General features: G+C 38.1%; 1 protein-coding gene across 1 annotated transcript in view; it reads left to right on the top strand.

Moving 5' to 3' along the window:
* The window catches only part of CDK15 (cyclin dependent kinase 15), a 112,931-nt gene that overhangs the window by 26,035 nt on the left and 71,676 nt on the right, over window positions 1-15,220 (top strand). Inside the window, 1 exon segment of the mRNA XM_079924320.1 lies at window positions 5,700-5,779. Coding sequence (XP_079780446.1) covers window positions 5,700-5,779 — 80 coding nt within the window.

Consider the following 15,220-nt stretch of genomic DNA (forward strand, 5'->3'; position numbering starts at 1 on the left):
CAGCTTTTAGTCAAGGTGGGATAGTCAGAAGGTCTGATTTCTTTAATTTATGTTACTCCAATGGAGAAAAATAATGGCTCAAAGTAGTTAAATGTTAATTTTAAAAATTTAATATAAATACAAGACTATTATTTATCTTAGGACTTGTGTTATAATTTTTACTTGTTAAAGAGGATCTGGGAGGAGATACCATTTTAAATATATTATGTAAAAACAGGATTTAATTCACTTCCATAAACTATCTTAGGTACTAAGAATAAAAAAGATTTCCTTCAAGGGATTCAGCCTAGTAATAGGATGAAAAATACATTACAAATATATACCCTGTCCAAGTGCACAGAGATATATGTAACAGTGTATTAACTGCAGCAAGATTTATAATAGAAAACGTAAAAACCTGGTTACAAATATCCATTAATGGAGGACTGGCTGAATTATCACTATAAAATTAAATAGCATGCAACCATCTAGAGTATAAGATGTATGAAAAGATGCCCAATATTTTATGAGAAACAAGCAAGTTACAGAACAATATAAGATCTCATTTAGAAAAAAAGCACTGTTCATGTACAAATTTGTATGTGCCTAGAGGAATCTGGAAAAATATACAAGGGATTATTAAAAGTAGCTACTTCTAGTGGTTGAAACTGGAATGGAGAAAGGTCGCTCAAACTTTTCACTTTATTCCTTACCACAAAAACATTACATTTATAAGCTTAAAACATATAGAGATAGATGTCAAAAAGGCATTTGATAAATTCAACATCAATTTCTAGTTTTTAAAACTCTGAACAAAATAGGATTAGAATGATAATTACTCATTATGTTGTAGAATAAGTTCAAATCAATAGTCTACATACTTTTTCTTTGTTAAATACTAGAGACATCACCATTAAGTTAGAGGTAGGGCAAGGCTGCCCACTATTCTCTGTTGTTAAAGATTATATCATAAGCATTCTAGCCAATGCAACGAGGAAAAAAAGACTGAATATAATTTTTGTGGATTATAGAATTGTCTACCTAAAAAAACCCAAAAGAGTCACTTAAGAAACTATTAGAAGTAGTGAGATAGAACAATAAGGTGATCAGTTACAAAATCAAAATATACTTATCAAAAGTTGTCTTATGTATTAGCAATAACCAATAGCAATAATAGAATTTCTATTAGCAATAATAGAAAATATTATAGGGGAAATTATTCTCAAAAAGCAACAACAAAAAAAATCATTACAATCAAAAACGGGCAGGATTGGGACTTCCCTGGTGGCGCAGTAGTTGGGAATCCACCTGCCAGTGCAGGAGACATGGGTTCGATCCCTGGTCCAGGAAGATCCCACATGCCGTGGAGCAAGTAAGTTTGTGTGCCATGGCTGCTGAGCCTGTACTCTGGAGCCCGTGGACCACGGCCACTGAGCCCGTGTGCCACAACTATTGAAGCACACGTGCCTAGAGCCCGTGTTCCACAACAAGAGAAGCCATTGCAATGAGAAACCTGTGCACCGCAGCTAAGAGTGACCCCCGCTCAACGCAACTGGAGAAAGCCCACGCGCAGCAGCAAAGACCTAACGCGGCCAAAAATTTTTTTAAAAAAAAGGCAGGATTTATATAAAGATTGAGTAAGGGATATAAAAGACTTGAAGAAAAAGCCAGAAAGGCATTCATTCATTCTACTCATATTTATTAAGCACCTACTCTGTGCCAGGCACTATTTTAGCCAATAAGGACTCATTGGAAAACAAAAGAGACAAAAATCCCTGCTCTTATGGAGTGTATGTTCTAGTGGGGGTGAGAGAGGCAATAAACAAATGAACTCTTTGACTGAGTTTGTCAAAGAGTGAAAATGCTTTGGAAAAGAATAAAACAGGGAAGAGGAATAGGGAGTGCCAGAGTGGGGTGGTGAATTACTATTTTAAATAGTGAGAGAGGAGGCCTCACTGAGAAAGGAACAGTTGAACAGAGACTGACAAAGGTGAGGCATGAGCTGTGTGAGTGTGTAGTGGAAGAGAGTTTCAGGCAGAGGGAACAGCAAGTAGCAAATCCCTGAGGCAGGAGCAGGCCTGGCACTGGGCTGGGAGAATGGAAGGATGTGAGGACAGTGAGGAGCTGCAGATGCAGTAGGGCCTTATATAGGGTCTTGTAGATCATTTCAGGGACCCTTGTAAGGATATAGATATCTATATTGGATTAGAATATCTAGTAGCACAAAGATGTCAATGATTCTGTAATTTAGAGTTTTAATGTATTCTAAATATGTTCAAAAGCTACGATAATTAAAATAGTGTAGCACAAGTATAAGACAGATCAAAGAAATACGATTTGTAAAAGTTCAGAACAGTCCCAAATCCAAGTATTAGTAAGATCTAATATACAATCATGGTGACATGTCGAATCAGCAGGGAAAATAAATAAATAAATAAACAGTCCAATAAATGGAGTTGGGACGATTGTTAGCAATTTGGAAAAGGTAAATATACAATATAAATTCCCAGTGGATTAAAGAGTTAAATGAAAAAGGAAACATACAAGAGCTAGAAGAATAAACAGGGGAAGGCTGTGTAACTTTTGGACTGGAAAGGTCTGTCTATATGTAACACTTAAGTCACAACCTGTAAGGGAAGATTGGACATGTCCATGGTGCCCCATCTATCCAAGTACGTTCTAGGGACCCCCCCAGTTCTGAGACACCTTAATAGAAGTTTCACTGAAACCATTACCATTGTGCAATTGACACGAGTAACCCTAGAACAAAATAAAATGTGATCCTTTATTGGATCAGCATCTTTAAAATGTTGATGTATACCATGACTCTCTAAAAAAGATGAAGAGGGCTTCCCTGGTGGCACAGTGGTTGGGATTCCACCTGCCAATGCAGGGACACGGGTTCGTGTCCCGGTCCGGGAGGATCCCTCATGCCACAGAGCAGCTGGGCCCGTGGGCCATGGCCGTTGGGCCTGCACGTCCGGGGCCAGTGCTCCACAAAGGGAGAGGCCACGGCAGTGAGAGGCCCATGTACCGCAAAATAAATAAATAAATTAAAATTAAAATTAAAAAGATGAAGAAAAATTTTGAAGTATAAAGCATTTTCTAAACATATTTGAACAGAAAAATTTAGGGTAGGGGATAGGGAGAATTTCACAGAGCTATGTTCCAGGTAAAACATTTTGGAAAATACTGAGCATCATAAAAATTTTTAAGTTTAAAATTTCAAAGATATGATAAGGCAAACAAAAGAAATTGGTGAAAAGTATATGTAAAATATTTCAATAAAAAATGGGCAAACAGGTAAACCACAAAAGAACAGAAAAGACCAATAACCTTATGAAAACTCAGTTCCACAGTTATTTAAAGGAATAGAAATTAAAGTGTGATAATCCTTTTTACCTATTAAATAGGCCAAAAAATGAAGATAAAAACATGCCCCCCAAAAAGAAGCCCCACATTTATGGGGATATGTCAAAGATACCTAGGAGCCAACTGAAAAAGCTCCCAAAGAACGAAGGTGGAAAAATGTGAGCAACAAAATTAATAAAATAGTATTTATTGGGTTGTAACCCAAAGTATAAAGTGACTTTGAGTCCATAGTGCTGTAAATAAGTGGTTCAGTTAATTAATAAATGGGAGAGAAGAGACAAATTTCCAGATAATTTATGCAGATAACCCACCCTCAGGGTGGTGGAGCATAACTTTCCAGTGCTTAAGTGTGGGCTACTCATAGTGACGTTCTCCCAAAGTTCAGTATGGAAGGGGGTGGGGGGAGAATAACTTTACAGTGAAGAAACCTGATAAGTATTACCTGAGCCAGGTGATTAAGGCCACATCAAAAGCCATAAATTTTGATGACAGTATGTACCTTTAATATGATGTGATGAAACCAAAACCCATAACTGTGGTCTAATCATAAGAAAAACATCAGAAAAATTCCAATAGAGCGGTATCCTACAAAATACTTGACCAGTACTCCTCAGAACCTTTAATGTCATCAAAAACAAGGAATGTCTGGGAAACTGTCACAGCCAAGAGGAGCCTAAAGAGACATGACAACTAAATGCAATGTGGTGTCCTAGAAGAGATCCTGGAATAGAAAAGGGACATCAGGTAAAAACTAAAGAAATCCTGGTAATCATATTGCAATATGTAAATGTATCAAATCAGTTTTTTCTCCAATGTTGAACATTTCAGCTATTTCTATTTTTTTCTATTGTAACTAACACAGTGAATGATATCTTTCATGCACTTGGAATTATTGAAATCTTTGTTAAGTAACTATGGAGAAAAATTCCTGAGTGTGGTAGTTTTATGGCTTTTCACACATATGATCATGTTGCATTTCCCCAAATTTTACCAATTTACAATGCAACCCACAACAAGCAATACAATTTTACTGCAAAAAAAAAAAAAAAACTAAAGAATTCCTAATAAACTAAGGGCTTTAGTTAATAATAATGTATCAATGTTGGCTCATTAATTTTAACAAATGTATCATACTGATATAAGATGTTAACAACAGAGGAAACTGGATGTGAGGTATATGAGAATTTTCTGTACTATCTTCTCAACTTTTCTGTAAATCTAAAACTGTTCTAAAATATGAAATCTTAAAGCAACAACAACAACAAAAAACAAACAATGCTGCCCGCTGTTGGCGAGAGGGTGCTAGAATGGCCAGGCTCATGACCAGTTAGTGGTGTGATCACTCTGCGGCACAATTTGGGAACATGTGTTCAAAACAATAAAAATTTGTGCACTGCATACTCTTTGATTTAGCAATTCCACCATGACCCTAAGAAAATAACAGAGGCTGTATGAAAAGATTTATCTACAAATATGAACAAATATGATCGTCCAGGCATTTTTATAATAGCCAAAAGTTAGAAACAATGTTAAAATATTTGGAATTGGCAAAATACATTGTACATATTTATATGATGAAATGTTACTATTCAATGTCAAATAATACAAGAATGACTAACAGAAAAAGTTAAATGGAGGAAAAACAGGATCCTAATAATACGATGTGAATCCCACTGTATTAAAAACAATATAGTTATACTTACATTAAAATCTTCTCTGTTCTCTGGCATTTAGCTTACATCAGCAAACAGAACAATGAATAAGGGGAGAGTAAGAGATGAAGAGAGAGAGAATGGTGGGACTGGGCAGGTCAGGTAGCACCTAGGAGGCAATTGTAAGAATTTGGCTTTTATTCAGAATGAAATGTGGAGATGACGGTGGGTTTTGAGCACAGAAGTGACTTGTTTTGACTTTCACTTTAAAAAAGATGCCCTGGGCTACTGTTGGAAGTAGACAGTAGGGGTACAAACATATAAGCAGAAAGACTGCTAGGAGGTCATTACAATAATTCAGATGAAAAATAAGAATGGCTCAAACAAGTGCACAAAGGGAAATAAAAGAAACAATATACATCAAAATATGAAGCTGGCTTTGTTGGGTTATTTTTTTCTGTGCTTTCCCATATTCTCCATATTTTCTGTAATAAATATATATCACTTTGGTAAAGAGAAAACAATGGCTTGATATATACATATGACTTTTTAAACTTTTTTATTTTGAGAAAATTGTACATTTCATATACTGGAATAAATTTTGAAGGAAAGCTACTTTTGTTAAACCATCCTTAGTATAAATTGCTGCTGTGGGCCATGTCAACAAATCTGTGTCCTTTCCCCCCACTCTTCTAGGATAAATGGACAACTAGTGGCTTTAAAAGTCATCAGCATGAATGCAGAGGAAGGAGTCCCATTTACAGCCATCCGGGAAGGTAAGAACAGTAGAGTGGACCCAAGAGATATTTTAAGTTTTTGATAAAAATGCATTGAGCCTATCCATTCAAAATCTAGCTTTTTTTTTTTTTTTTTTTTTTTTGTGGTACATGGGCCTCTCACTGTTGTGGCCTCTCCCGTTGCAGAGCACAGGCTCCAGACGTGCAGGCTCAGCGGCCATGGCTTACAAGCCCAGCCGCTCTGCGGTATGTGGGATCCTCCCGGACCGGGGCACGAACCCAAGTCCCCTGCATCGGCAGGCGGACTCTCAACCACTGCGCCACCAGGGAAGCCCTAGCTTTTTATATTTATAGAAGTAATGTTATAATTGCAATTTTATTCTTCACACCAGTTTCCCAAATCATTTTATTACTTATTCCTGAGGAAATTAGAATTCAAAACTATTATATTAGTTGACCCAAACTATGAACTCAGTGAGTATTTACTAAATATCTTCTGCAAGTTTGGTCCCATGCTAAGTGCTAAGGCTGTATCTATATAACCCTAGAAAAAGCCATACAAAAGAGAAAGTAAATAATATACTCACACAAATTCTCAGTAAGCAGTTTGCCTGAAAAAAAGTTGTTGAGATAGCATTTGAAAAACTCCTTAGGAAAACGTGTATTTTTAGTGTTATGCCTGTATTTTCTCTGAACCCTGGACAGTAGAGCAAGTGGGTGAGAAGTCTGGTGGCATCATATAGCCTTGAGCTTGAATCTTAGATATACCAGTTACTAGTGGTGTGACCATGGGTAGATTACTTTTCCTATTTAAGACTCAGTTTATTGCAGAAAGAGGATAATAATACCTATTTCACTGAGTTGTTATGAGGCTTAAATGAGAATATACATATAAAACACTAATCACAGAGTTTTATCTTCATAGTTCAACAAATGTTGGCTATTATTATTATTCCATTTTTTTTACTTTCCCTTAGTGATGTCTTGTTCACTATCAAGATAACTAACAATTTATAATTTAAAAATCAAGAAGCCAGTATAGTGAAAACAAATCATTAAAATGCAATTTATTAACCTTTTTACATAAGCCATTTGAAATAAAATGATGACAGGATTGCTATTCATTTCATCAAAAACCCAGAGAAATGGCTTCTCCCTGGTCTTTCTTTCTTCCCTTTTAACTACTTCATCTTCCCTTCTTTATGGAGCACATCCTATATGCAAAGCATGCTGCTGGGTGTTGTGAAGAATGAGAAGAAAAAGCCTGATCTTTGCTCTCTATCTTTTCAGTTGTAACAGAGCAGATGATTTAAGTTGCAACCAGTGTTATGATGGAGGTAACAAAGACCTTGTAAACTGAGATGAGAACAAGTCAGTCTCAATGTGGCTAATAGAGTCAATAGATTTTGAACTGAGCTTGGGAGGATGGGTCATGCAAACAGGCATGGAAAAAGGAATTCAGAAAATGAGTTTATAACTGAATTTGATGCCATTTTCAAAAGTCTTCCAGAACCCCTGGGAAATACATCATTTTGAATTTCTGCAGAAGGGCCAAATGGCTATCAGGTTAGCCGGGGATTCAGCCTGGTAGGATCAGGTGCATTCTGGAGGAAAGTGTGGCCTTAAGTGTTTAATATAATGGAAGCTGTACTTACTGATGTATGTATTAGTGGTCCCCCTGGAAGGATAATCAGATTTAGAAAGAGATGTGTGGATAGGCTAAAGAGGATTTCTGAGCATAATAGACATCCCCAGGTCACCAGCATAAGGGGAGGGTCTCTAGGCCCAGGTTCACCCTGTTCTCATGGTGTTTCCTTTGTGAGCTGAGCTTGCCTGTTGCTTCAGGCCTGCCTCGCTCAGATTTTGCCCACAGCCAACTTTTTCAGGATGACATTTGACTTTAACAGTGAAAACTTTTGCCAGTTTTGCTAACAGATGGTTCTTAGCATGGTTCAGAAAAACTGGATGTGTATTGCTCTGTATGCTAAATGTTTCTTTTACTGCATATTTACCGAGGAATTGCCTCTCCATCACAGGTGTTTGCAATTACATTTAGTATTCAACTTTGGACTTTCTTGGTCTGTTTTATGGACTTACCTTACTGAATGCTTTGCTTGTTTAATATGAAAAACCACAAAGGATTTTTTTGACACATTTGAGGTTGTTAGGCATCCAGTTTCCAACAATGGATGTTTCTTTTTCCACCAGGGTAAAAGCTGGGAGCCCTTCATAGAGGAGCCCTCTCCCCTCAAGAAGACGTGAGGCCTCATTTGAAAACTTTGGCACTGTCCCATTTTTCCTGTAAGAACTTTAAGGATGTGAGACCAGGGAGACAGGAGGTTAAATGAGAAGGGCTGAAAGGCAAAATAAGAACAGCTGTGGGCTTCCCTGGTGGCGCAGTGGTTGAGGGTCCGCCTGCCGATGCAGGGGATGCGGGTTCGTGCCCCGGTCCGGGAGGATCCTGCGTGCCGCGGAGCGGCTGGGCCCGTGAGCCATGGCCGCTGGGCCTGCGCGTCCGGAGCCTGTGCTCTGCAGCGGGAGAGGCCGCAGCAGTGAGAGGCCCACATACCGCAAAAAAAAAAATAAATAAGAACAGCTGGAGTTCATTAGTTAAAATCCAGGGTCACTAGCTAAAAAGACAACTGAAAGCCATGTGCAGCAAAACTAAATGAGCAATACAGACTTCTCTAAAAATCCTTGAAGTAGGAAATACTTTTCCTGAACACTTTGGTTGTTCTAATGGTATATCAGCCAAAGATTTATTGAGTAGGATTTTACTACATGTACAGTCTCTCTACATTCAGGTAGAAAACATGCAGCAGTTTATTAATCTTGTCATTTGGCATACTATTTGATTGTAACATGTAATGTTATGAAATTAGCAAAAGTATGAACAGCACTAAGGAAAATACATGTGCCAGATATTTTTCATGTGTTACCTCTTTCAATCTTCTTAATAACCTTTGGAGATAGAGATTATTACGATTCCAGTACAGAGCTATAATTCAAACCAAATCTCTCTGATTCAAAAATCCATACAATCCCTTAGCATTCATTCCATGAGTATTTACTGAGCACCTATTTTGGCCAGGTACTCTGATGGCTGCTAGATACACAGCAGCAGACACAATAGGCGTGTTCCCTACCCTATTCCTCTGCTAATTAAAAAGATTAGCCACCTTCATAGCAACTTAGAGGATCTTTCATAACTAGCTCTATAATTATATATATTTTTCAAGTTTGCAAACGTTTTCTTTGTTTTCTTTTTTTTTATACATCTTTATTGGAGTATAATTGCTTCACAATGCTGTGTTAGCTTCTGTTGTACAACAAAGTGAATCAGCCATATGCATACATATAGTCCCATATTCCCTCCCTCTTGAGCCTCCCTCCCACCCTCCCTATCCCATCCCTCTAGGTGGTCACAAAGCACCAAGCTGATCTCCCTGTGTTATGAGGCTGCTTCCCACTAGCTATCTATTTTACATTTGGTAGTGTATATATGTCCATGCCACTCTCTCATTTTGTCCCAGCTTCCACCTCCCACCAACCCCCCTCATGTCCTCAAGTCCATTCTCTATGTTTACATCTTTATTCCTGCCCTGCCACTAGGTTTATCAGTACCATTTTTTTTAGATTCCATGTATGTGTGTTAGCATACAATATTTGTTCTTCTCTTTCTGACTTCACTCTGTATGAGAGACCCTAGGTCCACCCACCTCACTATAAATAACTCATTTTCGTTTCTTTTTATGGCTAATATTCCATTGCATATATGTGCCACATCACATATACCTAAACGTTTCGATGGACGTTTAGGTTGCTTCCATGTCCTGGCTATTGTAAATGAACATTGTGGTACATGTCTCTTTTTGAATTATGGTTTTCTCAGGGTATATGTCCAGCAGCAGGATTGCTGGCTCATATGGTAGTTCTATTTTTAGTTTTTTAATGAACGACCATACTGTTCTCCCTACTGACTGAATAAATTTACATTCTCATCAACAGTGCAAGAGGGTTCCCTCTTCATCAAACCCTCTCCAGCATTTTTTATTTGTAGATTTTTTGATGATGACCATTCTGATCAGTGTCATGTGATACCTCATTGCAATTTTGATTTGCATTTCTCTAATAATTAGTGACATTGAGCATCTTTTCATGTGCTTCTTGGCCATCTGTGTGTCTTCTTCGGTGAAATGTCTATTTAGGTCTTCTGCCCATTTTTTAATTGGGTTGTTTGTTTTTTTGATTTTGAGCTCCATGAGCTGTTTGTGTATTTTGGAGATTAATCCTTTGTCCATTGTTTCATTTGCAAATATTTTCTCCCATTCTGAGGGTTGTCTTTTCATCTTGTTTATGGTATCCTTTGCTGTGCAAAAGCTTTTAAGTTTAGTTAGTTCCCATTTGTTTACTTTTGGTTTTATTTTCATTACTCTAGGAGGTGGGTCGAAAAAGATCTTGCTGTGGTTTATGTCAGAGTCTTTTTCCTATGTTTTCCTCTAAGAGTTTTATAGTGTCCAGTCTTACATTTAGGTGTTTAATCCATTTTGAGTTTATTTTTGTGTATGGTGTTAGGGAGTGTTCTAATCTCATTCTTTTACATGTAGCTGTCCAGTTTTCCCAGCACCACTTATTGAAGAGGCTGTCTTTTCTCCATTGTCTGTTCTTGCTTCCTTTGTCTTAAATTAAGTGACCATATGTGCATGGGTTTATCTCTGGGCTTTCTATCCTGTACCATTGATCTATATTTCTGTCTTTGTGCCAGTACCATAGTGTCTTGATTACTGTAGCTTTGTAGTATAATTTGAAGTTGGGGAGCCTGATTCCTCCAGCTCCGTTTTTTTTTCTCAAGATTGCTTTTACTGTTCGCGGTCTTTTGTGTTTCCATACAAATTGTAAAATTGTTTGTTCTAATTCTGTGAAGAATGCCATTGGTAGTTTGATAGGGATCACATTGAATCTGTAGATTGCTTTGGGTAGTAGAGTCATTTTCACAATATTGATTCTTCCAATCCAAGAACATTGTATATTTCTCCAACTGTTTATATAGTCTTTGATTTCTTTCATCAGTGTTTTATAGTTTTCTGAGTACAAGTCTTTCGCCTCCTTAGTTAGGTTTATTCCTAGGTATTTTATTCTTTTTGTTGTGATGGTAAATGGGATTGTTTCCTTAATTTCTCTTTCTGATTTTTCATTGTTAGTGTATAGGAATGCCAGAGATTTCTGTGCATTAATTTTGTATCCTGCAATGTTACCAAATTCACTGATTAGTTCTAGTAGTTTTCTGATGGCATCTTTAGGATTTTCTATGTATAGTATCATGTCATCTGCAAACAGTGACAGTTTTACTTCTTCTTTTCCAATTTGCATTCCTTTTATTTCTTTTTCTTCTCTGATTGCCGTGGCTAGGACTTCCAAAACTATGTTGAATAATAGTGGCGAGAGTGGACATCCTTGTCTTGTCCCTGATCTTAGGGGAAATGCTTTCAGTTTTTCACCATTGAGAATGTTGTTTTTTGTGGGTTTGTCATATATGGCCTTTATTACGTTGAGGTAGTTTCCCTCTATGCCCACTTTCTGGAGAGTTTTTATCATAAATGGGTGTTGAATTTTGTCAGAAGCTTTTTCTGCGTCTATTGATTTGATCATATGGTTTTTATTCCTTAATTTGCTAATATGGTGTATCACATTGATTTGCGTATATTGAAGAATCCTTGCATTCCTGGGATAAATCCCGCTTGATCATGGTGTATCATCATTTTAATATGTTGTTGGATTCTGTTTGCTAGTATTTTGTTCAGGATTTTTGCATCTATGTTCATCAGTGATATTGGTCTATAATTTTCTTTTTTGTGTGATATCTTTTTCTGGTTTTGGTATCAGGGTGATGGTGGCTTCATAGAACGAATTTGGGAGTGTTCCTCTATCTGCAATTATTTGGAAGAGTTCGAGAAGGATCGGTGTTAGCTCTTCTCTAAATGTTTGATAGAATTTGCCTGTAAAGCCATCTGGTCCGGGGCTTTTGTTTGTTGGAATATTTTTAATTACAGTTTCAATTTCATTATTTGCTATAGGTATGTTTATATTTTATAATTCTTCCTGGTTCAGTCTTGGAAAATTGTACCTTTCCAAAAATTTGTCCATTTCTTTGTGGTTGTTCATTTTATTGGCATATAGTTGTTTGTAGTAGTCTCTTATAATCCTTTGTATTTCTGTGGTGTCAGTTGTGATTTCTCCTGTTTCATTTCTAATTTTATTGATTTGTGTCATCTCCTGTTTTTTCTTGATGAGTCTGGCTAAGGGTTTATCAATTTTGTTTGTCTTCTCAACCAACTTTTAGTTTTATTTATCTTTGCTATTGTTTTCTTTGTTTCTATTTCATTTATTTCTGCTCTGATATTTATGATTTCTTTCCTTCTACTGACTTTGGGTTTTCTTTGTTCTTCTTTCTTTAATTGCTTTAGGTGTAGGGTTAGATTGTTTATTTGAGATTTTTCTTGTTTCTAAGGTAGGATTGAATTGCTATAAACTTCCCTCGTAGAACTGCTTTTCTGCATCCTGTAGGTTTTCGGTCATTGTGTTTTCATTGTCATTTGTTTCTATGTATTTTTTTATTTCTTCTTTGATTTCCTCAGTGATCTCTGGTTATTTAGTAGTACACTGTTTAGCCTCCATGTATTTGTGTTTTTTACAGTGTTTTTCCTGTAACTGATTTCCAACCTCATAGCATTGTGGTCAGAAAAGGTGCTTGATATGATTTTAATTTTCTTAAATTTTCCATGGCTTGATTTGTGACCCAAGATGTGATCTATCCTGGAGAATATTCCATGTGCACTTGAGAAGAAAGTGTGTTCTGCCACTTTCAGGTGGAATGTTCTATAAATATCAATTAAATCTATCTGGTCTGTTGTGTCATTTGAAGCTTGTGTTTCCTTATTTATTTTCTGGTTTGATTATCTGTCCACTGGTGTAAGTGGGGTGTTAAAGTCCCCTACTATTATTGTGTTACTGTTAATTTCCTTCTTAATGGTTGTTAGCATTTGCCTTATGTATTGAGGTGCTCCTATGTTGGGTGCATAAACATTTATATTTATTATATTTTCTTCTTGGATTGATTCCTTGATCATTATGTAGAGTCCTTCCTTATCTCTTGTAACAGTCTTTATTTTAAAGTCTATTTTATCTGATACGAGTATTGCTACTCCAGGTTTCTTTTGATTTCCATTTGCATGCAATATATTTTTCCATCCCTTCACTTTCAGTCTGTATGTGTCCCTCGGTCTGAAGTGGCTCTCTTGTAGACAGCGTATATATGGGTCTTGTTTTTGTATCCATTCAGCCAGTCTGTGTCTTTTGGTTGGGGCATTTAATCCATTTACATTCAACGTCATTATTGATATGTGTGTTCCTATTACCATTTTCTTAATTGTTTTGGGGTTGTTTTTGTAGGTCCTTTTCTTCTCTTGTGTTTCCTCCCTAGAGAAGTTCCTTTAGCATTTGTTTAAAGCTGGTTTGGTGGCACTGAATTCTCTTAGCTTTTGCTTGTCTGAAAAGCTTTTGATTTCTCCTTCGAATCTGAATGAGATCCTTGCTGGGTAGAGTAATCTTGATTGTTGGTTTTTCTCTTTCATCACTTTAAGTATATCCTGCCACTCCCTTCTGGCCTGCAGAGTTTCTGCTGAAAAATCAGCTGATAACGTTATGGGGATTCCTTTGTATGTTATTTGTTGCTTTTCCCTTGTTTCTTTTAATATTTTTTCTTTGAATTTAATTTTTGATAGTTTGATTAATTTGTGTCTTGGTGTGTTTCTCCTAGGGTTTATCCTGTATGGGACTCTCTGCGCTTCCTGGACTTGGGTGACTATTTCCTTTCCCATGTTAGGGAAGTTTTCCATAATCTCTTCAAATATTTTCTCAGACCCTTTATTTTTCTCTGGGACCCCTATAATTTGAATGTTGGTGCATTTAGTGTTTTCCCAGAGGTCTCTGGGATAGTCTTCAATTCTTTTCCTTCTTTTTTCTTTATTCTGCTCCTCGGCAGTTGTTTCCACCATTCTGTCTTCCAACTCACTTATTCGTTCTGCCTCAGTTATTCTGTTATTGATTCCTTCTAGTGTATTTTTCATTTCAGTTATTGTATTATTCATCTCTGTTTGTTTGTTCTTTAGTTCTTCTAGATCTTTGTTAAACATTTTTTGTATTTTCTCTATCCGTGCCTCCATTCTATTCCTGAGATTCTGGATCATCTTTACTATCATTACTCTGGATTCTTTTTCAGGTAGATTGCCTATTTCCTCTTCATTTATTTGGTCTTATAGGTGTTTACCTTGCTCCTTCATCTGTGACATTTTTTTTTCTGTCTCTTTGTTGTTGGGTGGGATTGTGTTCCTGTCTTACTGGTTGTTTGGCCTGAGGCTTCCAACACTGGAGTCTGTAGTCTGTTGGGTAGAGCTGGGTCTTGGTGCTGAGATGAGGACCTCTGGGAGACCTCACGCCAATGAATATTCCCTGGGGTCTGAGGTTCTCTGTAGTCCAGTGGTTTGGACTCGGAGCTCCCACCACAGGAGCTTCAGCCTGACTGAAGCTTGTGAACCAAGATCTCACAAGTGCATGGGGTAGCAAAAAAAAAAAAAAAAAGAAAAAAGAAAAGAAAAAACAAAAAAGGAGAACAATAACAAAGAGTAAAGAATAAACTTAGACTAGGAAACTAACAGATATGTTAGAAAGAATATAAAAATAAAAATATAGTTGAAGGTAAAACAGAACCACAATTGTAAAAAAGAGGAGAAGGAAAAAAGAAAAAAAAAAAAAGGTGGAAAAGGCCTTGGCTGTGGAGGATGATGCCTACGCAGGGGCGGGGTTTGGGCAGTGGGCAGGGCCTATGCTTAGGACCCAAAGGGCTGGAAAAGGCCCTGCGGGGTGGGGGCAGGGGTGAGGCTTAGGCTCAACAGAAGGGGCCCAGGCACGCCTCTGGTCTCAGAGGGTGGGGGACCCAGCCTGGGAGGCCAGCAGGCTTCCTGGGCCCGAGTGGGTGGGGCAAGCACCCTCTCCTGCTCCTCCGGTCCTGGAGCGCCCCTCCCACCTGCCCCTCCTGTTCTCCCCTGCCCTCCCTCCTATTCCCCCAGGACCACTGTGGCCTGGAGGGGGCCTCTGAGAGCATAGACTCTGGCCTGAGAGCCAGGCAGGCTCCCAGACCTTTTGGGCAGGGGAAACGCTCATCACACTCCCCCCGATCCAAGACCCCGAGGGTCCCTCTAGGCATGGGAACCCCTCCCCCCTTCCAGCCCCCCCTCAGGGGTGCTGGTCCTGTCTGGCCTCCACTTCTCCTTCCTTCTCGGTTCCCCCATGTCCTACCAGTTTGCTTGGGGGTTCCTCCCATCTCCTTGGGCATCGAGGTCCCCCACCAGCATCTGGCAGGTTCCCTATTGTGGGGAGACACGAACTCCGTGTCTTCCCATGCTGCCATCCTGACTCTGCCCC

The sequence above is a fragment of the Stenella coeruleoalba genome, assembly GCF_951394435.1.
Source record: "Stenella coeruleoalba genome assembly, chromosome: 6".
NCBI classification, from domain to species: domain Eukaryota; kingdom Metazoa; phylum Chordata; class Mammalia; order Artiodactyla; family Delphinidae; genus Stenella; species Stenella coeruleoalba.